The sequence below is a fragment of the Hylobates moloch genome, unplaced genomic scaffold, assembly GCF_009828535.3.
Source record: "Hylobates moloch isolate HMO894 unplaced genomic scaffold, HMol_V3 SCAFFOLD_15, whole genome shotgun sequence".
NCBI lineage: Eukaryota > Metazoa > Chordata > Mammalia > Primates > Hylobatidae > Hylobates > Hylobates moloch.
This window is the reverse complement of record NW_026652290.1, coordinates 29,241,993-29,267,896: the sequence shown is the minus strand read 5'-3', so window position 1 is coordinate 29,267,896 and position 25,904 is coordinate 29,241,993. Positions and strand designations below refer to the sequence as shown.

The following is a 25,904-nucleotide window of genomic DNA, read 5'->3' as shown; positions in this document are numbered from 1 at the left end:
TAAAACCGATAGATCTCTCTTTGGCTAAGGTCCTGAGCAAAGCCAGATCCCTTAACGGACACTCAGTACCCCAGCCTGTCTCATTTTCTTCCTTCTACTTCTGCATTTGTGCACAAAGAAGTAAAAGACCAAGAAGCATGGCACACTTAGTCTGAAAAGTATTTAAGAAACAGAGATTTATGTTGCAATAAGTTTGCTAATTTAGATACAGAAATGGTTGATGTCCTCTGGGCAGTCATAACTTTTAAATTAGCTTTTCTTTTTTCTTTTTCTTTTTTAATAGAGATGGGGGTCTTGCTATGTTGTCCAGGCTGATCTTGAACTTCTGGCCTCAAGTGATCCTCACAACTCAGCCTCCCAAAGTTACAGGCATGAGCCACTCTGCTTGGCTAGAGATTAACTTTTCTACTGGATCAACATTTTTGATCTCCTGAAAAAAAAAAATCCCTTTTTATTTTGAGACAAGGTTTCCATTCTATTGCTCAGGCCGGAGTATGGTGGCACAATCATGGCTCACTGCAGCCTCAACCTCCTGGGTTCAGGTGATTCTCCCACCTCAGCTTCCCAAGTAGCTGGGACTATAGGCACACGCCACCACCTCTGGGTAATTTTTTATTTTTATTTTTATTTTGGTAAAGACGGGGTTTCACCATATTGCCTGAGCTGGTCTCCAACTCCTGAGCTCAATCAATCCTCCCACCTCAGCCTTCTGAGTAGCTGGGATTACAAGTGCAAGCTATTGCACCTGGCCCTCTTTCTCTTATTTGAATAATTTCTTTTTGTTAAAAGGCTCACCCTAGAGTCTGGAATTGGTAGGAGCAGAAAAAGAGACTTCCATTTCTTTACATGATTTTAAAAATCCTGGATATTCTTTATTATGTTTTTAACATTTTTTATTTTTATTTTTGATTGACAGTACAATATGAACATAGTGTTTCAACATTTTAAAATAAAATCACTAAAATAAGAAAATTAATGTGAAAAATAAAAACGCGGGAGGCCAGGTGCGGTGGCTCATGTCTGTAATCCTAGCATTTTGAGAGGCCGAGGCGGGTGGATTGCCTAAGCTCAGGAGTTTGAGACCAGCTTGGGCAACACAGTGAAACCCTGTCTCTACTAAAATACAAAATAAATTAGCTGAGCGTGGTGGCACGTGCCTGTAATACCAGCTACTCGGGAAGCCGAGGCAAGAGAATTGTTTGAACCTGAGAGGCGGAGGTTGCAGTGAGCCGAGATAGCGCCACTGCACTCCAGCCTGGGCAACAGAGCAAGACTCCGTCTCTACAAAAAAAAAAAAAAAAAAAAAAAAGTGGAACATGTCCTTGGGGAGGTAGTACTGATAAAGTGTTTGTACGAACTTGATTTTGGGATATGGAGCTGCACTTTGACCTCCAATAGGGGAGCATTCCACAGGCCTGGTCTCCAACTTGGAAATAAACTCTCTAAAGACATTATTTTCTTTGCTTTGCACCTCATGTGACTTCTCTGAGTAGGAGGGATTCTGCTTTCATTTCTTTTAATGGTAACAGTGGAATCATTAACTCCCTACTAAAAGAGGCTTATTCAATATATTTTTGTTTGATTTGGGCTCCCTTTGATGGTGGTTAGTTTGATATTTGCGACTTTTTCCTAAGGAGACTATAAAAAGCAATCTAGAATTCTTCTCTTTGATTTGGGTTAGAACTAAGTGTGAGATTTCCAAGTGGAAAGTCAACATCAACCTAATAAGCTTTTATTCTACATGGTTCAAAATGTTCTTTGTAAAACTGATCTAAAAATCTGCTTGTATTCTGGAATTTTCTTATTGCACTATCTTAATTTTTTTTTTTTTTTGAGATGGAGTCTTGCTCTGTCGCCCAGGCTGGAGTGCAATGGCACGATCTTGGCTCACTGCAACCTCTGCCCCCTGGGTTCAAGCGATTCTCCTGCCTCAGCCTCCTGAATAGCTGGATTACAGGTGCCCTACCACACCCGGCTAATTTTTGTATTTGTAGTAGAGATGGGGTTTTGCCATATTGGCCAGGCTGGTCTTGAACTCCTGACCTGAGGTGATCCACCTACCTCCGCCTCCCAAAGTGTTAGGATTACAGGCCTGAGCCACGGTGCCTGGCTGTACTATCTTAATTTTTACACTAGTCCTTTTACCTGTTCATCCTTCCACAGCTATTTAAAGAGCACCCCTCATTTATGAATATAGGAACTGAGGCCTGAGAGTGGGTAAGTAGCAGAGAAGCGATGCTAACGGGCACTCTTTCTGCTATACCAGTGCGGTCCAGGCAGGTTATGTATTCTCTGATTCCATTTCCCTTTTCTCTTGGGCACCCAACTAAACTCCATTTTTCAGCCCCCTTACAGTTTGGTTGAGTCCATGTGACTGAGTTCTGGCCAGGCACCACAGTGGCAGTGGGTCACACTGCGATGACCCAATCTAGCAGTTCTCAACCCATCAGACCAGCCCTCCTTCACCAGAATGACTCTTTGTAATGATACTTTTACTGTCCTGAAATGAATTTCACAGATAATAGGCTCTACCTACCCACGTAATTTCAAAACAAGTCAACAAAAATCCTGAACTATATAAAAGAGGAGATTGCTTTATAATAAATGGACGAGTATTTTAACCAGCCAACACTCAGGCACAACTGCAGGAGACAATATAGTGAGGTCCCCAAATACTTATACCAACCTGTACTGAGCAAACATCAACCGAAGAGAAGTCAGAGCATGAGTTGATCTGTAGCCAAGACCAGGAAAATGGAAGAGCAAAGGCACAAGTGAATGGTGGGCTAAAAACTGCTACATTCAGAGAAGGCAAAACCTGAGAGGGAAAGGTACTTTATGTTGACAGGCAAAACTGAGTTTTGTTCCAGGTGCAGACAGTTAATTACAAACAGGTTATTCACCTGAATGAATGTCCAATGGCACACATGAACATCAAAGGAAAGGTCCTTCTGTGCACCTGGCTTCCCTGACCCCACCCACTAAACGCCCACAGCCCACCTCAATCGATATGACCACCTCCATGCCCTCAATGTTTTTCCAAGCCACTCCCACAAGAAGGTGATAGCTTCATCTGAGACCTGCTGAGTTACCTCCTCCAAGTTCAATGGGCAAGCAGATCCCGGATTTTATTTAGCCCTGAAGATAACCCAGTGAGATGGCATGGTTGGTATTATTTTCCTCATTTATCCATGTAGAAACAGAGGCCTGAGACTGCGTAAGTAGTAGAGAAGCGATGCTGACCGGTGCTCTTTCTGCTATACCAGTGCGGTCCATGCTGGTTATGTATTTACTGATTCCATTTCCCCTTTCCTCCTGGGCACTCAAGTACACTCCATTTTCCAGCCCCTCACAGTATGATTGAGTCCATGTGACTGAGGTCTGGCCAGTGGAAAGTAGACAGAGTGATGTTGATGCTTCCAGGCCTGGTACCCAGCCCCAGCACCCCCTACACCGCCCTGGTGAAGGCAGTCATTCTCTTTTCCCTTTGCACAGTGATCCCTGGAGCCATGAGTTGAAGATGGGGAAAAGACCCTGGTCCCCTGCAGGACCGAGTGGAGCAAAGACTCCTTACTCCCTGACACAACTGCACTTGAATGTCACAGAACAATGCAGGGGATTTGTATTGAGTTAAACCACTAATATTTAGAGGTTAATTTATCACAAACGCAAGAGTTTCCATAACTAATGCATCCCGGAGTTCCCTGTCTATGATTTTAGACAATACCTGACAAAGCAGTGATTGATTTTAATCATTTACTGAGAAAGTTGTTCCTTTTGCAATGCTGTGGCACCCATGAGAGAGTGGATAGAAAGAGGTAGCTTGTGTTTTCTAAACAACAAATACTTTGAATACACATACAAAGAAGAAATACAAATGGCCAACAAGCACATGAATAGATGCTTAACATCATTTCTCATTCAGGAAGTACAAATCCAACCCACAATGAGAGATCACTTCACACCCACTAGGATGGAACAAAACAAAAACAGAAAATAACAAGTGTTGGTGATGATGTGGGGAAATTGGAACCCTTTCATTGTTGGCAGAAATGTAAATGGTCACAGCTGCTATGGAAAACAGTTGGGTAGTCCCTCAAAAAGTTAAACATAGAATTATTGTATGACCCAGCAATTGCACTGCCTGAGTACATACCTGAAAGAATTGAAAACAGGCACCCAAACATATATTTGTACAAGAATGTTCACAGTAGCATTACTCACAAAAGTCAAAAAGTAGATATAGTAGCCCACTCAAATGTCCATCATTAGATGAACAGATAAAGAAAATGTGGTATATACAGGTACATACACAAAATATTACTCAACAATAAGAAGAAATGGTGCTACAATAGGGATGAACCTGAAAAACATTGTGCTGAGTCAAAGAAGCCATTCGCTAAGGACCACACATTGTATGGGTCCATTACATGAAATATCTAGAACAGGTAAATCCAAGAACAGAATGAAGATTAGTTGTTGCCGGGATCTGGAGAGAGGTGGCAATAGGGAGTGACTGCTTAATGGGTGTAGGGATTTCTTTTGGGGAAATAAAAATATTTCAGAACTAGATAGATGTAGTGCTTGTACAACATTGTGAATGTACTAAATACCACTGGATTCTATGCTTTTGAAGGGTTAATTTTGTGTTATATGAAATTCACATCAATTTTTTTAAAAAGCTCACACTAGTGTGTGGTTTCCCCAGGTCTGTGTCCATCCAGACCTCAACAGTGGCGCCTGGGAGCAAAGGCAGTATCCAGGGAGACTCTGGCCTCTGGCTGGGCTGAGTGACTTCTTTTCCCCCAGTGCCTTTGAACTCTCTGCACCCAACTCAGCGATGAGCAATGCTGTCACCAGCAATGGGCAGAGGGGCTGGGGCAAGAGTGGGATGGAAAGAATACTGGATGTGGAGACCAAATGTGACAGTGTCCTGGCCCCGCTGCCTGCTTTAGATCTCAGGGGACACGCCATTTCCTCTCCGATAAACTCTAAGCTCTTAGGGTAACCCATGGGCCTGCCTGGCTGGGTCTTTGTTGACATTTACAAGGGGCCTCTCCTGCAGCCCTCCAGGGGGTCCCTCTCCCCTGCAGGCTGCATGCCCAGTTCTCCCTGGACCTCCCCAATCCCCTCTCTGCTAATCCCCGTTTGAACAGGAAGACACAGCCTGAGCCAGGTCTCCCCTCACAAATCTCCCCACCAGGGCTGGATCGTGCAACAAGTAGAGCCGGCCCCAGGGCACTCGCCGGCAGGGCGCAGCCGGTGATCGTCACAGTCCTTCGAAATTCTTAAGATCTAGGTCTTGCTGCACCCCCACAACCTACAAACAGGTTCGGGGCCTTCTCTGTACCTCCAGTTCCCAGCTCACCTCCCTCAGTGTCACAGCCCGTTACCTTTCCTTCCTCCCTGGCAAGGGAGGGCAAGGCTTGGGGCTTGCTGACTCCAGGCCCAGCCCAGCCCGGGGCACCCAGGAGCCCCTCAATTACTACTCAAACAGACAAGAAGCGGCCCGAGTTAGTGGCCAGCTCCACCATGCACTACACATCCTGACCTCTCTGAGCCTCGACTGTCACTCGGGGTCACAACCGTTTCCTGAGCACCTCCCGGGGCAGGGGGCGATGACACACATGCAGCTGCCTGGGGGAGGCCTGCGGTGTCACCTTCTTTCTGGAAAGCGGAGGGTCCTGGTGGGCTCTGGAAACGCAGCCCAGACCTTTGCAATGCGAGGAGGATGAGGGCGGGGACCTCGCGGTCCCCAACACCAGACTCCCGCCCCCACCGCGCCCGGTCCCGCCCTCCCCACTGCCCCCCCCCCAGCTCCCCGACCCGGGCTCCCCGCCCGGCCGGCTCCTCACCCACCCCAGAGGCGATTGTCTCCGCCGAGCCCCCGGGGCCAGGTGTCCCGGGCGCGCCACGATGCGGCCGCGGCTGTGGCTCCTCCTGGCCGCGCAGCTGGCAGGTAAGGCGGGCGGCGCGCGGGCTGCCCAAGGGTCTGCGCTCCCGGGGCCTGAGCGGGGAGGTGAGAAGTGGCTGTCCTGGCCCTGGTCCTGGCAGGGTGCAGCGTCGAGGCCGCAGCGGCGGGGCGCCCGGGAGGCAGCTTGGCAGGCACGGTCCCTAAGGGTGGAAATAAAATACCCCCAGATCGCATTACTCCGGGGGACCGGAGAGCCCCCGGACTGAGGCCACCTCCCCGCAAAAGCCTGGACGCAGGAGAGGGGGAGGCAGTGAAAAGAGGAGCGAGTGAGGGAAGGAAAGAGAGGGTCGCCGGAGGTCACGAGGGGAAGGAAACAGGTCCCTGCCCAGGGTCCCTGCAGGGTGTGCTCCGATGAAGGTTGGCCAGGCCAAGGGTCCTGTGGACACATCTTTATTACTTCCGCGGAAGTGTTTGTAGTACAATCAGACAAACTGGCGTTCCCAGTTCTCGGAGGGCTAGGGCAGGGTGATCCCTCTGGCTCCCGTTCTCCCTGATGTCCCCGGTGTCGGGTGTCATGGGTAGCGTGGCTCCCTAGGAAGCAGCCTGGAGGTTGGGTTGTTGGAGTTGGATGGGGCATCTAGATTGTCCTTCTGAATAAGCCCAGCCAGACTGCCCTTTGGAAGAAGCCTCCGCACACCCGGAAAAACGCCCAAACTGGTCGATTTGCTCTCGTGCCCAAAAAGCCCAAAGCTGGAAATCCTGCCAGGGGGTGACAAGGCCTGTCTGCCCTGGGCTCTGGCCCAGTGAGTGCAACATCATAAATAGAAAGAGCCCAGGCCGTTCAGAGCACTAAAGTCGTTACTGATGGATCTAGAAACATCAAGGTCCCTCTGAGAATGGAATCCCTGGGTTACCCAGGGGAACATGCAGTGAGGCCTGACTCTGTGTCCAGCACACAGCAGGGACTTGGCCACAGCCCCGAGTATTCAGTTCCTAGGGGACAAAAAGCAAGTGGGCCCCGGGAACAGCCGGGGTATGTCTCAGCCAGGAGAGGAAATGCACACTCACAGCCCAGGCCTTGCTCTTAGAGGAGTCGCTTCTGGGTTTTCCCTGAAGGGCTTTGGGCACCTGTGTACTTGCAGCCCCACTGTGTGCTCATGAGCACAGAACCACCATCGGGGAGAGGATTGCAGGTTTCTTCAATTCAGTGATTCAAAGTCAGGTTCTGGGGTCCCACAAGCTGGGTTTTAATCTGGATCACTGTGTGACCTTGAGCACGTCTTTAATCTTCCTGAGCCTCTCTTTCCCCATGGGTAAAGTGGGTGTAAAACAGTATCTCCCCCACAGGATTTGGTGAGGATCAAATGAGACAATGTATGTGCCATGCCAGGGACAGCTCAATAAACTGGCATTATTGATTCTTATTAACTCCCCCAAGAAGTAAGTGACCCGAAGCAAGGAAAAACCTCTGCTCTGCTGGAATGGCAGTGTGGTGTTTGGGGAGACAAGAGGAAGCCCAGCAGCCACTTGTGCCCCAGGCATCATTTCCTTCTTGTTTTTATTTTTATTTTTTATTTTTTTTATTTTTATTTTTATTTTTTTTTGAGACGGAGTCTCGCTCTTTCACCCAGGCTGGAGTGCAATGGCGTGATCTCGGCTCACTGCAGGCTCTGTCCCCCCGGGGTTCACGCCATTCTCCTGCATAGCTGGGACTACAGGCGCCCGCCATCTCGCCCGGCTAATTTTTTTTTTTTTTTTGTATTTTTAGTAGAGACGGAGTTTCACCGTGTTAGCCAGGATGGTCTTGATCTCCTGACCTCGTGAGCCGCCCGCCTCGGCCTCCCAAAGTGCTGGGATTACAGGCGTGAGCCACCGCACCCGGCCAAGTATTTTTATTTTTTAATAATTTTTTTTTCCAAGATGGAGTCTTGCTCTGTTGCCCAGGCTGGAGTGCAGTGGTGGGATCTTGGCTCACTGCAACCTCTGCCTCCCAGGTTCAAGCAATTCTCCTGCCTCAGCCTCCCGAGTAGCTGGGATTAGAGGCATGTGCCACCATGCTGGGATAATTTTTGTATTCTTAGTAGAGACAGGGTCTGGCTATGTTGCCCAGGCTGGTCTCGATATCCTGAGCCCAAGTGATCCTCCTGCCTCGATCTCCCAAAGTGCTGGGATTACAAACATGAGCCACCACACCCGGCCCCATCATTTCATTCTTGATGCAAGCGAAAGCTAAGAGTGGTCCAGGAGCGAAGTCAAAAAGTTGAAGTTCATTTCATCAGTGTTGGAGAAGGCCATTATGGGGCCACGGAGCCTGAGCCACGAGTGCAGGCAGGATTTTAAACATGAGGTGCTCAGTAAGCCGGCTCCTCTTGGGCACACACACATGCCCTCTGTCCCCCTCTGCCTACCCAGGTCTGTGTCCTCTCTGTGCCTCCCAACTCCTGCGTCTCTGCCCTGGCCTGCAATGTCTCCCTTTGCTCCACAGCCAAAATAAAGGGCTCCCAGGTCAGATTGTGTTTGTTGGAAGCTGTGCAGCCTTGGTGTGAATGGAACCTGTTCTGATCCTTCTCCTTGAGATTTAATTTACTTCCAGTAACAACCCTGTGATATGAGACACAGGGACAGTATTTACCTGTGTACATGGCCATACAGTTTGCAGTGTGCTTTTTTGGACAGCATTTCATTTCTTTCCAACCCTCAGAGGCAGGCAGGACAACAGCACCAAGCTGCCCTCCTTTCATAAGAAGACAGAGGCTCTGTGACTGGCCTGAGGTCTCATAGTTGGCACAGCCAGAGTCTGGGTTCAGGGCCGGGTCTGTGAGTCCTGCTCTAGCTCCTCATGAATAAGCCCCTGCTTGCCAGGTGCTTCTCATCAGAGTCTAAGGTGAACTCCCAGCCCTGCTTCTGTGGTGTCTGTCCTTTCACTGGGGAATAGGGATCCAGTGACCCATCAGTTGCTGGGCTCCGGGGTCATGGGCTGTAATCGTACCCACCAGGGGATAGCAAGCTCTTTGTGCTGTCTGTCCTCACTGTCCAGCAATGGACAGACCAGCCACATGCTCTGCTGTGATTCTGGGCTCCTCTCCTAGCCTGTCCTGAGTCTCCTTCGGCAGTTTGGAGCCTACCAAAGGGCTGTACAACCAGTGGCAGCCAGGGGAGGTGAAAGGCAACCAGCTTTGGCTTCAGACTTCAAATCCTTGAGTTTGACTCCTAGGCCACTTACATACTGTAAGGGGGACTTTGAACAAGTAACCTCATGCCTCAGTTTCCCCATCTGTCTAATGAGGATTAAAAATCCTGAATCCATCCTTGTGTGGTAGTACATGCCTATAGTCTCAGCTACTTGGGAGGCTGAGGTGGGAGGATAGATTGAGCCCAGGAGGTCAAGGCTGAAGTGTACTATGTTAGTGCCTGTGAGTAGCCACTCCACTCCAACCTGGGCAACATAACAAGACCCCATGTCTTTTAAAAAATTCCAAAGCCAGTTTGAGGCTTGACTGAGTTCCTCTATGCAAGGGCCAGGCATATAAGTACACGATAAACAAATGGCAGCTCTCTCCCCTGTACCTTTGTAAAGCTGAACTTAGCAAACACCTGCCTTCCAGGTGATCTCCCGGGAGGTGGGGTATGTGAGCTCTGAGTCCAGGAGCCAACAGCTGTGCTCAACACAGTCCCTGGACCCAGTAACTGGGCAGGTTCTTCCATGGCTTTTCCTTTGACACTTGACTCAGTGTGACTGCGAGGTCCCACAACAGTGGCTAGGAAAATGTGTGATGTCGCTGTTCTTGGCTTTTCCTAGTTCTCCGTGGCAACTCAGTCCTCCAGCAGACCCCTGCGTACATAAAGGTACAAACCAACAAGGTGGTGGTGCTGTCCTGCGAGGTTAAGATCTCCCTCAGTAACATGCGCATCTACTGGCTGAGACAGCGCCAGGCCCCGAGCAGTGACAGTCACCACGAGTTCCTGGCCCTCTGGGATTCTGCAAAAGGGACTATCCACGGTGAAGAGGTGGAACAGGAGAAGATAGCTGTATTTCGGGATGGAAGCCGGTTCATTCTCAATTTCACGAGCGTGAAGCCGGAAGACAGTGGCATCTACTTCTGCATGATCATCGGGAGCCCCGAGCTGACCTTCGGGAAGGGAACTCAGCTGAGTGTGGGTAAGAAGCAGGCTCAATGCTATCAATGCGCACCGATTGTGTGCCAGGCACTTGCTAGGCACTGGGACCACCAGGCTTCAGTGTGCCCCACTCTGCAGCCGTGACTAATGGCACTGCTGCTAATAGTAACAGAAAGTACATGTGGAGACTTACCCAGGCCAAGCCCCTCCAAGTGTTTACAGAGTTAGCTCACTTAATGCTGCCAACCACCCTGGAAGGTAGTTCTATTACCTAACCACTTTAGATGGGAATAAGGTGAAACTGGAAGAGACGGGTCAGAGTCAGAGACGAGCATTGGGCTTCTCTTTTTTATTTATTATTATTATTTTTTGAGACAGAGCCTCAGTCTATTGCCCAGGCTGGGGTGCAGTTGTGCGATCTTGGCTCATTGTGGCCTCTGCTTCCCGGGTTCAAGTGATTCTCCTGCCTCAGCTTCCTGAGTAGCTGGGATTACAGGCATGAGCCACCACGCCTGGCTAATTTTTTGGATTTTTAGTGGAGACAAGATTTCACCATGTCGGCCAGGCGGGTCTCAAACTCCTGACCTCAAGTGATCCACCCACCTTAGCCTCCCAAAGCGCTAGGATTACAGGCATGAGCCACCGTGCCTGGCCAGGCATTATTCTTCTTATGGTGTCAGAGCAGTGCTGTCCTTCAGGCCACATCAGGGACATTCGAAGCTACGGCTGGATTGGGCTGAGTCCCTTGGCCTTATAGTGGTGTTAGAAATCCCCACAGAGTGTGCACACAGGGAAAGGAGGCCCTCACTGCCCTGACATACCCAGTGAGGGCATTTCTAGGGGCAGTAGAGGGACAGGTGCCCTTATGTTCTCTGTGAGGGCCTACGGCTCAAATTCATACCTGAGTCGAAGGTAATAAGGAGACTGAGCCAGGCCCAGCTCTGCTTGCAAACTTGCCGTGCTTTCTCCCCTGGGCCTCAGTGTTCTCTTCTGTGTCATGGGGCTGCTGATGGCCTCCATGACCCACTTAATCCCAGAGAAGCTGCAGACCTCTGACTTAAGTCAGCAAGTCCAGCAGACGCACATTTCAAGCCACAGATGAAATTCTAAATTTTTAAAGTCATGTTTAAAAAAGCAAAAAGAAGCAAGTAAAATTAATTTAAATAATGTTATATTTAACTCAATTTATTAACTATATTTTCATCTCAACATATAATCAATATAAAAAGTATTGCTGAAATATTTTACATTCATTTTTCATAGTAAATGTTCGATGAGCATTTTACCTAAAACGTACGGCTCACCTCGATTCAGACTGGCCACATTTCACATGCTCAGCAGCACCTGTGGCATATTGGACAGAAGGCATTTAGCTATGGGTGGTAACTCTCACAGCCTGGTTCTGGCTCTAGCCCCACCTCCAGCTTGGCCCAAGGCTGGAGCCAACCCCTTCCAGGGCTCCCACTGCCCTGCTTCCTGCTCACCTGAGGGCACTGAAAGCCACAAGGGGACCCAGAAAGTAGACCACTCAGCGTGAGGAAGTACAGGGGCAGCTGGGGACCGCAGCACGATTAGGAAGACACAAACCAAAGTGATGCCCCGCCACCTCTTGCTAGCCTGGGAGGGAATATTGCAGGCAAGAAGCTGAGGCATCCCTTCACGTGGGGGTCCACTGATTTTCGTATTGAAAAATGGGCTTTGGGAGTTTGGGGTTTGGCTTTGGCTTATTGTTTTTGTCTCTGTAAGCCCCACACCTTTCCACTCATGAGATTTCAGAGTCTGAGAAGGTGGAGGGTGGAATAAACACAGCTAGTTTCCAGAGCTTCCCACTGCCTCCACCCCAACCACACTCACTCCTGACTTCTGTTTCCAAACACCAAACCCCTCCCGGCACCGCAGGAATGTCAACGCCTCTCTCCAGTGCTGGCTTGCAGCCAAACCTGCTTCTCCCCAGGGCTTGCAACCAGACCTTCTTCCGAACCAAAACCCACCTTCTCACCCAAGAAAGGCCTTTCAGAGGACAAAGCTGGGATGGTTGAGAAAGTGTTTGGGGAAAGACAGGGCCTTTTTCGGGCCTTTTTCAGGCCCTTAAGTATATCATGGGCTCAAAGTTTTATACCTTTTAAGGACAGAGAGGGAGAGATTAAACTGGGGGCTCAGGAGGAGTCCAGGGGGACCTGGCTTTAGGCAAGAAGAATTTAAAACAGAACAGTCCCCCAACCTGAGTCTCCCACTAGACCCAGGCTGTGGTGCCCAGCCAAGGCAGTGAGGGCCCCAAGAGTTGGCTCCCCTCTGGGCTCACCACTGACCATCTGAGAGACGTCCCTGCTTCCTTGAGTAGAAAATAAGTCAAACAGAACTACCTCTAGGGCCATGAGGACTGAAGGAGGCAACACTCCCAGCAGAGGGCCAGGCTCCTTGCATGCTCTCCAAGACCCTGCTCATGACAGTTTCCTCTTACAATAGTTGCCCTCGGCACTCTGATGACCCAGGGCCTTGGGTGGACCTAAAGTGTTCAACTTTTTGTCAGAAAACCTTTGCACATGAGGTAGTGTGGCAGAACGAGAAGCACAGCTTCTAGAATCAAGGTCTTTTGGTGCAGATACTGGCTCTGCAGCCAGTGGCTGTCTAACTTTGGGCACATTATTTCAGCTCTATGAGCCTAGGCTTCCTCCTGGATAAAATGGGGGCAACAGTGCCTGCCCCAAAACTTGTTGTGTTCAGTTTTTATGCTGAAAGCCTCAGCACTGCTCCCCGCACATGGTTGGAGCTTAGTGCACATTCATCCTAGGTGCTTCTTCCCATCAATGTCTTTTTTTTTTTTTTTGAGACGGAGTCTCGCTCTGTCGTCCAGGCTGGAGTGCAGTGGCGCAATCTCGGCTCACTGCAAGCTCCGCCTCCCGGGTTCACGCCATTCTCCTGCCTCAGCCTCTCTGAGTAGCTGGGACTACAGGCGCCCGCCACCACGCCCAGCTAATTTTTTTTTGTATTTTTAGTAGAGACGGGGTTTCACCGTGGTCTCGATCTCCTGACCTCGTGATCCGCCCGCCTCGGCCTCCCAAAGTGCTGGGATTACAAGCGTGAGCCACCGCGCCCGGCCTCCCATCAATGTCTTGAAGCAGACAAATAGATCGTGTTCTCTCCACTTTCCAGAGGAGGCTCAGAGAGGTGAGGGGCTAAAATGTCTACTTTTATATAGAAGATGCCAGCCCAAAAATGACTGATCTGTGGGCTTTCCCTGCCTGTCCCCCCTTCCAACCCCCCAACACCTTTTTTTGTTTTGAGACGGAGTCACTGTCACCCAAGCTGGAGTGCAGTGGCATGATCTCAGCTGACTGCAACTTCTGCCTCGCGGGTTCAAACGACTCCGCTGCCTCAGCCTCCTGAGTAGCTGGGATTATACGCACATGCCACCATGCCTGGCTAATTTTTGTATTTTTAGTAGAGACGGGGTTTCGCCATGTTGGCCAGGCTGGTCTTGGACTCCTGACCTCAGGTGACCCGCCTGCCTCGGCCTCCCAAAGTGCTGGGATTACAGGTGTGAGTCACCAAGCCCGGCCTTAATATTTCTTTTCTTTTTTTTCCCCTGACTCTAGAGTTTAGGTTCATGGTGTCTCCTTACTCCCTCTCCTACCATTTTGGAGAAAATCAGTGCAGAGAGACCTGTTTCCTTAACCCACAAAGGCAAGGGTCGGACTCTGTGGCCGGCAGTGCCCCCTTCATCTCCAGTAGGCATCAGAGCCACAGCTGTCTTCCTTTGCTCTAGGTGCCGGCCCACTGGCCTCTCCTAACACTTCAGCAGGGGTCACTGGGTTAGAATGAAGGAGAGGGGTGACCCATCCAGGAGTCAGGACAGGGGCTTGGGGTCCCAACACAGCACTCACCACTTGGGGCTGCAGGGGCCAGCTCCCCTAGTCTCTGGCGTTCACCTTTGAAATTAAAGTTTGAGACTGAAGTTCCCTTAGCTCTGATATTATATATATATTTTAGGGCCATCTGAGAAGGCAAACAAATCCCCAAATATGACATCTGTGTGGTACTGTACATGCAGAAAAGGGCACCCCCTCCTCCCATGAGCTTCCTCCATGTGCTTAGGGATTGCCGAATTGGCCGGAGGGGCTGGTTGTGCCAAAGGCTGGGCGATCCAGCCCTGGGGCTCAAGGTCTTCAGCCAGGTGGAGCCACATCTACTGAAACTTTTTTTGGACACACTGTCCCTTTAATTCTCAATAATCCCAAGAAGGAGGTGGCAGTTATCATTATTTCAGCAGATAAGGAAATCAAGGCACAGAAAAATGCTATGACTTGTCCCAAGTCACACAGTGGTTAATCAGGGGTGTAGGTCGGCCGGGCGCGGTGGCTCACGCCTGTAATACTAGCACTTCTGGAGGCCGAGGTGGGTGGATTACCTGAGATCAGGAGTTCAAGACCAGCCTGGCCAACATGGTGAAACCCCGTCTCTACTAAAAATACAAAAATTAGACGAATGCAGTGGCACGACGAATGCAGTGGTATGTGCCTGTAATCCCAGCTACTCTGGAGGCTGAGGCAGGAGGATTGCTTGAACCTGGGAGGTGAAGGTTGCAGTGAGCTGAGATCGTGCCACTGCCCTCCAGCCTGGGCTACAGAGCGAGACTTCGTCTCAAAAAAAAAAATAAATAAAAATAAATAAATCAGGGGTGTAGGCTCTGTTCAGGTCCGTGTGGCTCCAGAGCCTTCCTCTCTCCAGGACACCAAGCTGAACCCCATCCCTAGGCCCCAACCCCTTTCCCAACATCTGAGAATTGAGAAAGCAGATCAAACATTCTATTGCTCTGTGACCTTCAAGCCCTGTAGCAGCCTGGGGAACAGTCATAAGGACTTTAGTACTTGGATGTAAGACAAATTTTGTTCATTTGTTCATTTATTTGTTCTTGAGACAGAGTCTTGCTCTGTCGCCCAGGCCGGAGTGCAGTTGCGTGATCACAGCTCACTTCAGCCTTGACTTCCCAAGCTCAGGTGATCCTCTCACCTCAGCCTCCTGGGTAGCTGGGACTATAGGCATGTGCCACCATGCCTGGCTAAACTTTTTATTTTTTGTAGAGAGGGGGTTTCACCATGTTGCCCAAGGTGGTCTCAACCTCCCGGGCTCAAATGATCTCCTGCCTTGGCCTCCGGAAGTGTTGGGATTCCAGGCATGAGCCACCGTGCCCGGCCATAAGACAAAGTTTTGTCTTTGAGTCCACCTGGTGCTCACCTGGCTAAGATATGTGTCTTGCTTTCTTTCTGTAGTTGATTTCCTTCCCACCACTGCCCAGCCCACCAAGAAGTCCACTCCCAAGAAGAGAGTGTGCCGGTTACCCAGGCCGGAGACCCAGAAGGGTGAGTTCCCTATCCCTCTGCACCCTCAGAAACAAGGCAGACATCCCCTTGCCCTCTCTCCCTCCCCTCCTTCCTTCCCCAGGCACTTTCCAAGTGTTAACTCTAGAGCCTATCTTCCTGGCCCAAGCTAGGGTCAGAAAGGATGCTGAGTGTGACAGCAACTCACAGTCTCGTAGGAGACAGACTCATAAATTGTTACTGGACAAAGCTTAATGGAGGAGCTCTCCACCCACACACCTGCACACAAATGTCCACAGCTTCATTATTCATACCAGCCAAAAGTAGAAACTACCCAAACATCCACCAACTAATGAGTTGATTAACAAAATGTGGTTCATTTATTATCGTGGAATATTGTTTGGCCATAATAAAGAATAAAATGAAAGGAGCCAGTCACAAAAATCCTATATATGATTCCATGATTATGGAATATCCAGCATATGATCCTCTGCAGAGACAGAATGTAGATTTGTGGCTGCCTAAGGCTGGGGGCTTGGGAAAGAAATGGGGAGTGATTCCTAATGGGTATAAAGTTTCTTTTTAAGGGAATTTAAATGTTCTAAAATTACATTATGATAATGGTTGCACAACTCCATGAATACACTAAAAACCATGACATTGTACATTTTAAACAAGGGGACTTTATACATAAATTATAACTCAATAAAGCTGTTAACAAACAAAAAATCCACTCAAAGGACCAGCACTTTAAACTTTTCCAGTTTTGGCCAGACGTGGTGGCTCATATCTGTAATCCCAGCACTTTGGGAGGCCAAGATGGGCGGATCGCCTTGAGCTCAGGAGTTAGAGACCAGCCTGGGCAACATGGTGAAACTCTGTCTCTACAAAAATATTAAAAAATTAGCTGGGCGTGGTGGCACATGCCTGTAGTCCCAGCTACTCAGGAGGCTGAGGTGGATGCCTTGAGCCTGGGAGGTGGAGATTGAAGTGAGCTGAGATCCTGCCACTGCACTCCAGCCTGGGTGATAGAGCCAGACCCTGTCTCAAAAAAGTTTCCAGTTTTAATACCTAACAGAGGACCTAATACACAGTATGTGCTAGTTCATGAATACATGTTTGTTTACAAATGAACACATTTGCTTCTGTATGCTACACCAGACACCTCAGCTGGAGTGTGCGCACATACACACACACACACACAGACACACATGCCCATGCACACGCTTTCCTTAAACCCATCAGCCCAAACGTGTTTCTGGAAAAATACTGACCTCAGCCCAGCAAAAGTCACTGGTGACAAACAGAAAGTGCCATCTGCTGCTACCCAAAGAACAAACCACAAGCAGCCCTAGGAGCACTGCCTCGCACTGCTCAGTTTGCTTTGTCTTAAATATTTTAAGTACCAGAAATTATCGAGGAGGGCACTGAATAGGATCTGGGAGACTGGGGTGGGAAGCTGCCGTCACGTGAGGTCACAGTAAAAAGAAAATCAGAACCAATGTACAGAAAAGTAAAGTATTAAGGAGCTTAAGAGTGACCTTATTTTATAAAGTTCCATGCCCTGACCCCTTCACCTAAAAGATTTCAGGCAGACTACAATAAAAAGGATATAAAATGCAAACACAATAGAGCCACTAAGATGAGGGTGCAAGAACTGGTTGTGTGCTACGGCTGTGGAGAACACAGCAACATCAGTTTAAACAAAGGGAAGACCCCAAGTTGTATGGCATCCCAACCCCAGTGATAGAAAGAAACAACCTGCCACCAAAAGAAGAAACCTTCATCCTAGCGCTAAATTATAGGAGCCATCTGCCCCATTCATCTTCATGTAAGGACAGCTGAATGACGGTGAACTCAGTCATACTTTATAAATGATGGCAAAAACAAAGGTCTTCAGATTTCTTGCATAATTTCTTTTCTTTTCTTTCTTTCTTTCTTTTTTTTTTTTGAAATAGAGTCTCACTCTGTTGCCCAGGCTGGAGTGCAGTGGTGTGATCTCAGCTCATTGCAACCTCCACCTCCCAGGTTCAAGTGATTCTCCTGCCTCAGCCTCCAGAGTAGCTGGGACTACAGGTGCCCACCACCACACTTGGCTAATTTTTGTATTTTTAGTAGAGGCAGGGTTTCACCATGTTGGCCAAGCTGGTCTTGAACTCCTGGCTTCAGGTGATCCACCTGCCTTGGCCTCCCCAAGTGCTGGGATTACAGGCATGAGCCACTACGCCTGCCCTCTTGCATCATTTCTTGTACTAACCCTCAGTAAAATCCCAGGGCAAAATGCAAACCAAACATTAATAGGTTATTAAGAATAACCCAGATGTGTATGAAGGTGACCAAGTGGAGTGAGGCTGGGGATGGGTGTGAGGAAAGTAGGTGGAGGTTACACTGAGGAGAGTGGCCCTGGGTCAGTGTAGCCTAGTGGCAAGTCAGTCAGGCCTAGGTTTGAATCTCTGTCTACTACTGCCTGTACTATGAGACACTGAATAGGTGATTCAGCCTCTATGAACCTCAGTTTCCTTGTCTGTAAAATGGGGATGCAGGATTAAATGAGATGCTATTATACACCAGGCACTCAGAGCTTGTGGGGCATCCACACAGACCTCAAAGCCTGTTATCATGAATGAAACCCATGGGGTCACTGAGAAGGGGCTGCCCCTGAGGCTTAGGGCTCTTCCTAAGACAACACCCTTAGGTGCTGGGGGACCATTTCTAAACCACAGACTCTGGAGCAGAGTGCGGATCCAGAGCTCGGGAGACCCTGAGGCCCCAGTAAGATGAGGAAGGCTGGGCCGGGGGTGTCGTTGGTGTGGCTCTGGCAAATGGCCCCTTACCCAAGCACATTATTTGCAGCAGCAGCTTTTCCCGGAGAGTCACATTTTGGATGGGAGACGGTGCTTCAGAGGAGACCTGTAACTACATCGCTGGCCTCCACAGTGGTCTTAACCCTAACCTCTCCTCAGGAAGGAGCCCTGCGGCCCTGTACATCCCTGTGACTTGCACCCACCTCCATTACAGTTTTTAAAAACTTAGTTGAGCCGGGCGTGGTGGCTCACGCCTATAGTCCCAGCACTTTGGGAGGCCAAAGCTGGCGGATCACCTGAGGTCAGGAGTTCGAGACCAGCCTGATCAACATGGTGAAAACTTAGGCCGGGCACGATGGCTCACGCTTGTAATCCCAGCACTTTGGGAGGCCAAGGCAGGTGGATCACGAGGGCAGGAGATCGAGACCATGATGAAACCCTGTCTCTACTAAAAATACAAAAAACTAGCCGGGCGTGGTGGAGGGCGCCTGTAGTCCCAGCTACTCGGAGAGGCTGAGGCAGGAGAATGGTGTGAACCCGGGAGGCGGAGCTTGCAGTGAGCCGACATTGCGCCACTGCACTCCAGCCTGGGCGACAGAGCGAGACTCCATCTCAAAAAAAAAAAAAAAAAAAAAAAGCATGGTGAAACCCTGTCTCCACTAAAAATACAAAAATGAGCTGGGCATTGTGGTGGGCACCTGTAATCCCAACGACTTAGGAGGCTGAGGCAGGAGAATCATTTGAACCTGGGAGGCAGAGGTTGCAGTGAGCCGAGATCACGCCATTGCACTCCAGCCTGGGCGACAGAGCAAGACCCTGTCTCAAAAAAAAACAAAACAAAACAAAACAAAAAACCTTAGTTGAGATATAATTTGCATACCGCAAAGTTCACCCATTTTAAGCATACAAATTCAGTGATTTTGGGTAAATTTACCAAGTTGTGCCATCATTACCGTAATCTAGTTTTAGAAGGTTTCCATCACCCCAGTAAGATTCCTTGTGCTTGTTCACAGCTCATCTCTGTTCCCAGCCCCTGGCAGCCACTAATCTACAGTCTGCCTCTGCAGATTTGCCTCTCCGGGGCATTTCATAGAAGTGGAATCACACACCATGGGGTCTTTCATGCTTGGCTTCTTTCACTTAGCACCATGTTTTGAGGTTCATCCAGGTTGGGAGAACAAATAGGAGGTGAGAGGGAGCCCAGCAGATGCCCTCAGTATCTCAGAGAGGCCCCTCATCCAGCCTCCCTCCCCAGTGTGTAAATCTCCTCTCCACAGCCCAGCCATCCAGCCTTGGCTTGTTCCCCTCCAGTGACAGTGGGCTCCCTCCCATGTAGCAGCCTGCTCCCTTCCCTTCCGTACCTCTCATGCCCACATGCAGCTGAGGTGGGACCCCCAGGGTCTTGGAACTTGGAGGATCTGTGTCCACACCCTGTTCCTGCCTTTTAGTAGCTGGGTGACCTTGGGTATATAATTTAACCTCTTTGAATCTTGTTGTTTTTGTTTTTTGAACCGTGAAATGAGAGGTAAAAATAATGGCAAGCCGGGCACGGTGGCTCACACCTGTAATCCCAGCACTTTGGGAGGCCAAGGCAGGCGGATCATGTAAGGTCAGGAGCTCGAGACCAGCCTGGCCAACATGGTGAAAACCCGTCTCTACTAAAAATACAAAAATCAGCCAGGCGTGGTGACAGACGCCTGTAATCCCAGCTACTAAGGAGGCTGAGAAAGGAGAATCGCTTGAACCCAGGAGGCGGAGGTTGCGGTGAGCCCAGATCTCGCCATTGCACTTCAGCCTGGGCAGCAACAACAAAACTCCATCTCAAAAATAAATAAATAAATAAAAATTTAAAAAATACCAATACCTTTCCTCCTCACAAGATGGGAGTTGGCATTTAGTATGTACTTAGCACATATGTATTCAGTAAAAATTCTCTCTCTTCTTTGACATCCACAATGCTTTCCAATTTTCCGAACCTCAAGCCCAAATCTGCAGCCTTGCCCTTTCACCCATGGGCCCTGCTCTGCCCCTCAAGGGACCAGCCACAGGGGCCTGAAGGGTGTCAGAGAAGGATTTGGGACATTGATAGTGTAAAGTCTGCTGTTTAAATAGCACACAAAATGGACAAAGGAACAGATAGTCAACTCATAAAAGAAAAATCATACAAGTTCCCAATATATGAAAATAGGCCAAAGCTTATAAGTAATTAGGGAATTTAAGTGAAATAACATTTTCCCCCACTTGACTGGCAAAAACTAAAACATTTTGATGATATCAAGGGTCAGCAGGGTGCACTATTGGCGGGTGGGGACGGAAGTCAGTGCCGCCTTTTAGGGAGGCATTTGACAGCATCTGTCACAATTTAAAATGGGCAAAGTCTGTGGTTTAGTAGTTCCCGTTCTCAATATTTACCTCAGGAAGGCACCTTAGTAAGGAAATATACAGGTTGTTTTCTGCAGAGTTATTTGTAAAAGTAAAACACAGGAAACAATCAAAAGGCCCACTGATGACAAGTAACTCATGGTACATCCATACCGTCAGACGTTACTCTGCTGGAAGAAAGAACACATTGACTAAGTGAAGGAAAAAAGGCACATTGAAAAAGTAAAGGTACAAAAGAATAATTTGTACAGTATAATCCACTCTATATATTTTTTAAAACTATATGTATTTAAGGCCGGGCACGGTAGCTCACACCTGTAATCCCAGCACTTTGGGAGGCCGAGGCGGGTGGATCACTTGAGGCCAGGAGATTGAGACCATCCTGACCAACATGGTGAAACCCAGTCTCTACTAAAAATACAAAAATTAGCCGGGCATGATGGCGGATGCCTGTAATCCCAGCTACTTAGGAGGCTGAGGCAGGAGAATCGCTCGAACCCAAAAGGCGGAGGTTGCAGTGAGCCAAGATTGCACCACTGCACTCTAGCCTGGGCGACAGAGCGAGACTCTGTGTCAAAACAAACAAACAAGCCCTATATGTATCTATAAAAATTGCGTAGGCATGGAAAGAGAAAGTTACTAAATTATCAATGGCGATTAATTCTGTGAAGGAGCAAAGATGTCAGGGAGCACTCTAATCCTATATTTAAATATCTTACAATGAAAATATATTCAGCTATTTCTTGTGAAATTAAAAGTTTTAAAAATAAATAGTAAAAGACTCATTACCAGGCATGAAAATTGTCTACTTCTTAAAAATTTGGATGTGGAACATGAAATTTTATATATAAAATGATTTCAGTGATGTTTAAAGTGCTTGCAAAGGCTAGACGATGGCCGGAGATGGTGGCTCAGGCCTGTAATTCCAGCACTTTGGGAGGCCAAGGTGGGCGGATTGCTTGAGGCCAAGAGTTTGAGACCAGCCTGGCCAACATGATAAAACCCTTTCTCTACTAAAGATACAAAAATTAGCCGGGCATGGTGGCACATGCCTGTAATCCCAGCTACTCGGGAGGCTAAGAACGAGAATCCCTTGAACCCAGGAGGCGGATGTTGCAGTGAGCTGAGAACGCGCCACTGCACTCCAGCCTGGGTGACAGAGCAAGACTCTGTCTCAAAAAAAAAAAAAAAAAAAAGAGAAGAGGGGGAAAAAAATACATAAAAAAATAAAAGGAAGGGGTATATGGTGGTATTCTCTGGGAGATGGGGCTTCCAGTTGAATTTTTCCCTCCTTGTATTTTTCTGCGTGTCTCATGCAGAAAAATGTTCAGTGTTGAACACATGTCACATGTGTGTTTTCCAGGCCCACTTTGTAGCCCCATCACCCTTGGCCTGATGGTGGCTGGCGTCCTGGTTCTGCTGGTTTCCCTGGGAGTGGCCATCCACCTGTACTGTGAGTTGTCTCCTCTTGGGTCATTGGGTGTCCCTGTTTGCTGTTTGAAGTGTCCCTGGGATACTTTCTTCTCTAGGGGAGTAGAGCAGATGGCAGCCTGGTGGGAATTTGCCTCAGAGAACCTATGGTATTTCCGGAGGTAGTTCTTGGCCTGGGGCTACACAGCCAGAACCAAAGACCACCCTGTCTCTGGAGTCAGGCAAACCTGGGTTTGAGTGCAACGTGGCTGTTTCCTGATCCAGTGCCCTCGTCTCTCTGAGCCTCGGCTGCCTGAGATGGGGATAGGACATTACCTACCTCCCAGAGTTGCTGTTTGTAAATTCCTGCCCCAAGTGCCTGGCACCCGGCACATGTCAGTAAGTGGGAACTCACGTGAGCAGTTGAGACCAAAGCCCAGTGCCCAGAAAAGTTTGCCTATGGGGTTTGTGTTGTTGTTCCTAGAAGCTAGAAATCTTCTCCACACCACCGATACTGATGAGGCTGTGGGAAACTCAGAAATTACTGCTGCTCCCAGCCACCCCAGAGATGGGACTGTCTCCTTCTATGGCCCCCACCCCAAGCTCTGCACAGCACTGGGTTCACAAGAAAGATGGGGAGCCGGAGGGGAGGCCTGTATGGCTGCCCTAGAACCCAGAGCCCAGACTCTACCCCGGTTCTTCTGCTCACCTGTGCCACCTCAAGCAAGCCCCTTCCCCTCTCTGCGCTTCTATAAAATGGGCAGGCGGGACAGCAAGGGCATGAACTAGATCAGTGGCTCTTAACTTTTGTAGGTCCCAGGCCCCTTTGAACATACGATGAAAATAATGGACCTCTCCCCACAGAAATGCACCCAGGAGCATACTTTTGCCTATAATTGTTACCCACAGAGGGGTCCATGTACCCCATTCTAAGAAACCCATAAATTTCAGTGGTTTGCAAACTCTCTCAATCAAGGAAGGACCTCATTGGTAAAATATTTTGAAACACATTTAATAACATGCATAAAATATTAAATAAGCAAATACAGCTAATTGAATATTATAAAGTCAATGCAGCAGTTGGCTGTATTTACTTATTTAATATTTTATGTATGTTATTAAATGTGCTTCAAAATAAAAAGTAAGTTGGGTGTAGTGGCAAGTGCCCATACTCGAGAGGCTGAGGAGGGAGGATCACTTGAGCCCAGGAGTTCAAGTCTAGCCTAGACAACATAGTAAGACCCCATTCCTAAAAAAATAAATGAAAATCAAAAGTAATAAAGGCTGAAATACAAATGCCAATAGACATGCTTTTATTTTCTTCCTAACTCCCAGTGGGAAATCTCGCTCACCCTCCGAATGCAATTGCCCTAGCCTGAGACTGCCTGTCTGTGGGACCTTTCATGTCTGACCTGCTGTGAAGGGCAAGCAGGTGTGTTTAAGGACGCAGACTCTGCAGCTGATTAATTGAGTTTGAATTCTGGCTTTCCCATTTACTAGCTGCATGACTTTGGGCATGTTATCCAGTAACTCACTCACTCTGTGTCTCAGTTTCCCACATATAAAATGGAGATCTTAAAAGTAGTATCCAACTCAGGTTTTCAGTGAGCATTAAGGGGATTAAAATGTGTAAAGTGTTTGGGCCAGGGTCTGGGACCAGGGAGGTGGGCTGAGGTGTCAGCTGCCCCTGTGACAATCCTCCTTGGCCTCTGGGGCTCAGCGCGGTGACCCACAGCCCACACTGACTGGCGTCCTTGCTTTCCTCTTCCAGGCCGGCGGAGGAGAGCCCGGCTTCGTTTCATGAAACAGTAAGTGTATAACCTGGGTGTGGCCCCGGGTTCCTCGGCCCCTGCTGCAGCTTGCAGCCTCTAACTGCAACGAGGAGCCAAAGTCAGACCTCATCTTCCAAAGATCACAGACTCGGCCGGGCATGGTAGTGCACACCTGTAGTCCCAGCTACTCAGGAGGCTGAAGCAGGAGGATCGCTTGAGCCCAGGAGTTCAAGGCTGCAGTGAGCTATGACGGTACCACTGCACTCCAGCCTGGGCAACAGAGTGAGACCTTATCTAAAAAAAAAATTACAGAGTGTATAAATAGATCGGGTTTAGATTTCAGGAACCTAAGAGATAACCTAAACAAACAAACAAAAACCTGACCAATAACTTAAATGTATTTCAAGAACATTCTTAGCTCTCCTGAGGAGAGCAATCAGGCTTTGCATGCACAGAATACCGCAGGGAATCCCAAACTCATCCCATCCGTTATTTCATCCCACCTATTATTTCATCCCCTTGGTTCTGTGTGAGATAAGGGGTTATCACCCTCATTTTACAGATCAGTGGAGAGACTACTGGAATCGTATTTGAAGACCAGTGTCTTCCACCAGCCATTGCTTTCCTTCCCTAGGAGCTGCCTTTGTCCCACCTGCCGCCCTTGACCCCATCTGGGTCCTAGGAGTTGGCCGAGTCACATAGCACTCTTGGGGCCCACTGAGCTGAGAAAGCGCCTGTACTTTCCCTGGGCTGGGCTGGGACCTTTAGTGGTGGCCATTTAGTCACCACCTTTGCAAGTTGCTTTGCCCTGGTAGGGCAGTGACATTAGGTCCTGGGTCTTTCATGAGGCTGTTGGAAGCCATCCTGGGCCAGGGCAGCATTCCTGCATTTGACTTTTGTTCCTCAAAACAGAGACTGTTTCACATCTGCCTATCCAGTTAATTACATTTGATCCTCAGAACAACCCCCTCTATACAGAAATGTTTGGGGGAGCAAAAGTACACACCTCTAAATTGAAGAGGGCAACAGGGTCTCTTGCTCAAAAGCTCCAGCTTTAGGTGGAGACAGAGCTGAGTTTGAATCCCGTCTGCCAATCACCATGTGACAGCCAGCAAGTCACTTCAGGTCTCCAAGCCTCGAATTTCTTGTCTGTAAAATGAGCTAACAGTGCCAATCTCACAGTCAGTGTGAGGACTCACTGGGGTATTATCCTTAAAGCATGTGGCCCCAGGCCCCTGAAGTCAGAGCACAAGCTCAAGTCACTTCAGTAAATTCAACTCTGTAAGTGCAACAATGGACAAACAAAATGTATTTTTGAATACTCTAAAATTGTAAATAGCCATATAAATTCATATTATTATATGCTCTGCATTGTTGCACACATTATATTTATATCGAGAGTGGCTTAAACATGCCTGCTGGATTTTATGGGCAATTTTCAATGATATTTTAATTGTGTACAGTTTTCACCTTGTGTGTTGGATTTAGAAGCTTCCCCCTACCCAAGAGATAATAACTTGAGTGTAGCTGTCTCAGGCCAGACCTCTAGAAAGTTCCATTCAAGGCCGGGTGCAGTGGTTCACACCTGTCATCCCAGCATTTTGGGAGGCCCAAGGCAGGTAGATCGCCTGAGGTCAGGAGTTTGAGACCAGCCTGGCCAACATGGTGAAACCCTGTCTCTACTAAAAATACAAAAAATTAACTGGGCGTGGTGGCAGGCGCCTATGTAATCCCAGCTACTCGAGAGGCTGAGGTAAGAGAATCACTTGAACCCAGGAGGCAGAGGTTGCAATGAGCAGAGATCACACCATTCCGCTGCAGCCTGGGCAACAAGAGTGAAACTCTATCTCAAAAAAAAAAAAGAAATTTCCATTCAAAATCTCTCCCATGATGACCTTTCATGGAAAGTAAGTCCCTCTCTGGTACTAACTGTGGTCTAGGTCTGTCCCCACCCCTTCATTTTAACTTGCTCCCCAGTGATCTGATGCCAGTTTTGGGAAGGCTGGATGCAGGACCTCACGCTTTTGCAAGCCCAGGATCAGCTTGAGGCAGGGAAGGGGCTCTGGGTGGTCATGGGGGGACCCTGAGCCCTCCACGCTCTCTTCATTTCGAACAGATGTACTCTCTTCTATTGTCTGGCTTTACACTTACCTGTAACATGTCATTTAAACAAAAGGGTTTGTGG

At 48.6% G+C, this 25,904-nt stretch overlaps 1 protein-coding gene across 3 annotated transcripts in view; it reads left to right on the top strand.

Moving 5' to 3' along the window:
- The first annotated feature begins 5,853 nt into the window (after nucleotides 1-5,853).
- The window catches only part of CD8B (CD8 subunit beta), a 47,329-nt gene continuing 27,278 nt past the window's right edge, over nucleotides 5,854-25,904 (top strand). The window contains exons 1-5 of one of the 3 annotated variants that reach the window (XM_032177119.2): nucleotides 5,854-5,959; nucleotides 9,714-10,073; nucleotides 15,304-15,393; nucleotides 21,901-21,990; nucleotides 23,719-23,755. In XM_032177119.2, the coding sequence (XP_032033010.1) occupies nucleotides 5,917-5,959; nucleotides 9,714-10,073; nucleotides 15,304-15,393; nucleotides 21,901-21,990; nucleotides 23,719-23,755 (620 nt within the window). In that variant the 5' untranslated portion in view covers nucleotides 5,854-5,916. The remainder of the gene's footprint in view (nucleotides 5,960-9,713; nucleotides 10,074-15,303; nucleotides 15,394-21,900; nucleotides 21,991-23,718; nucleotides 23,756-25,904) is intronic. The other 2 variants (XM_032177120.2, XM_032177124.2) reach the window with 2 other exon arrangements.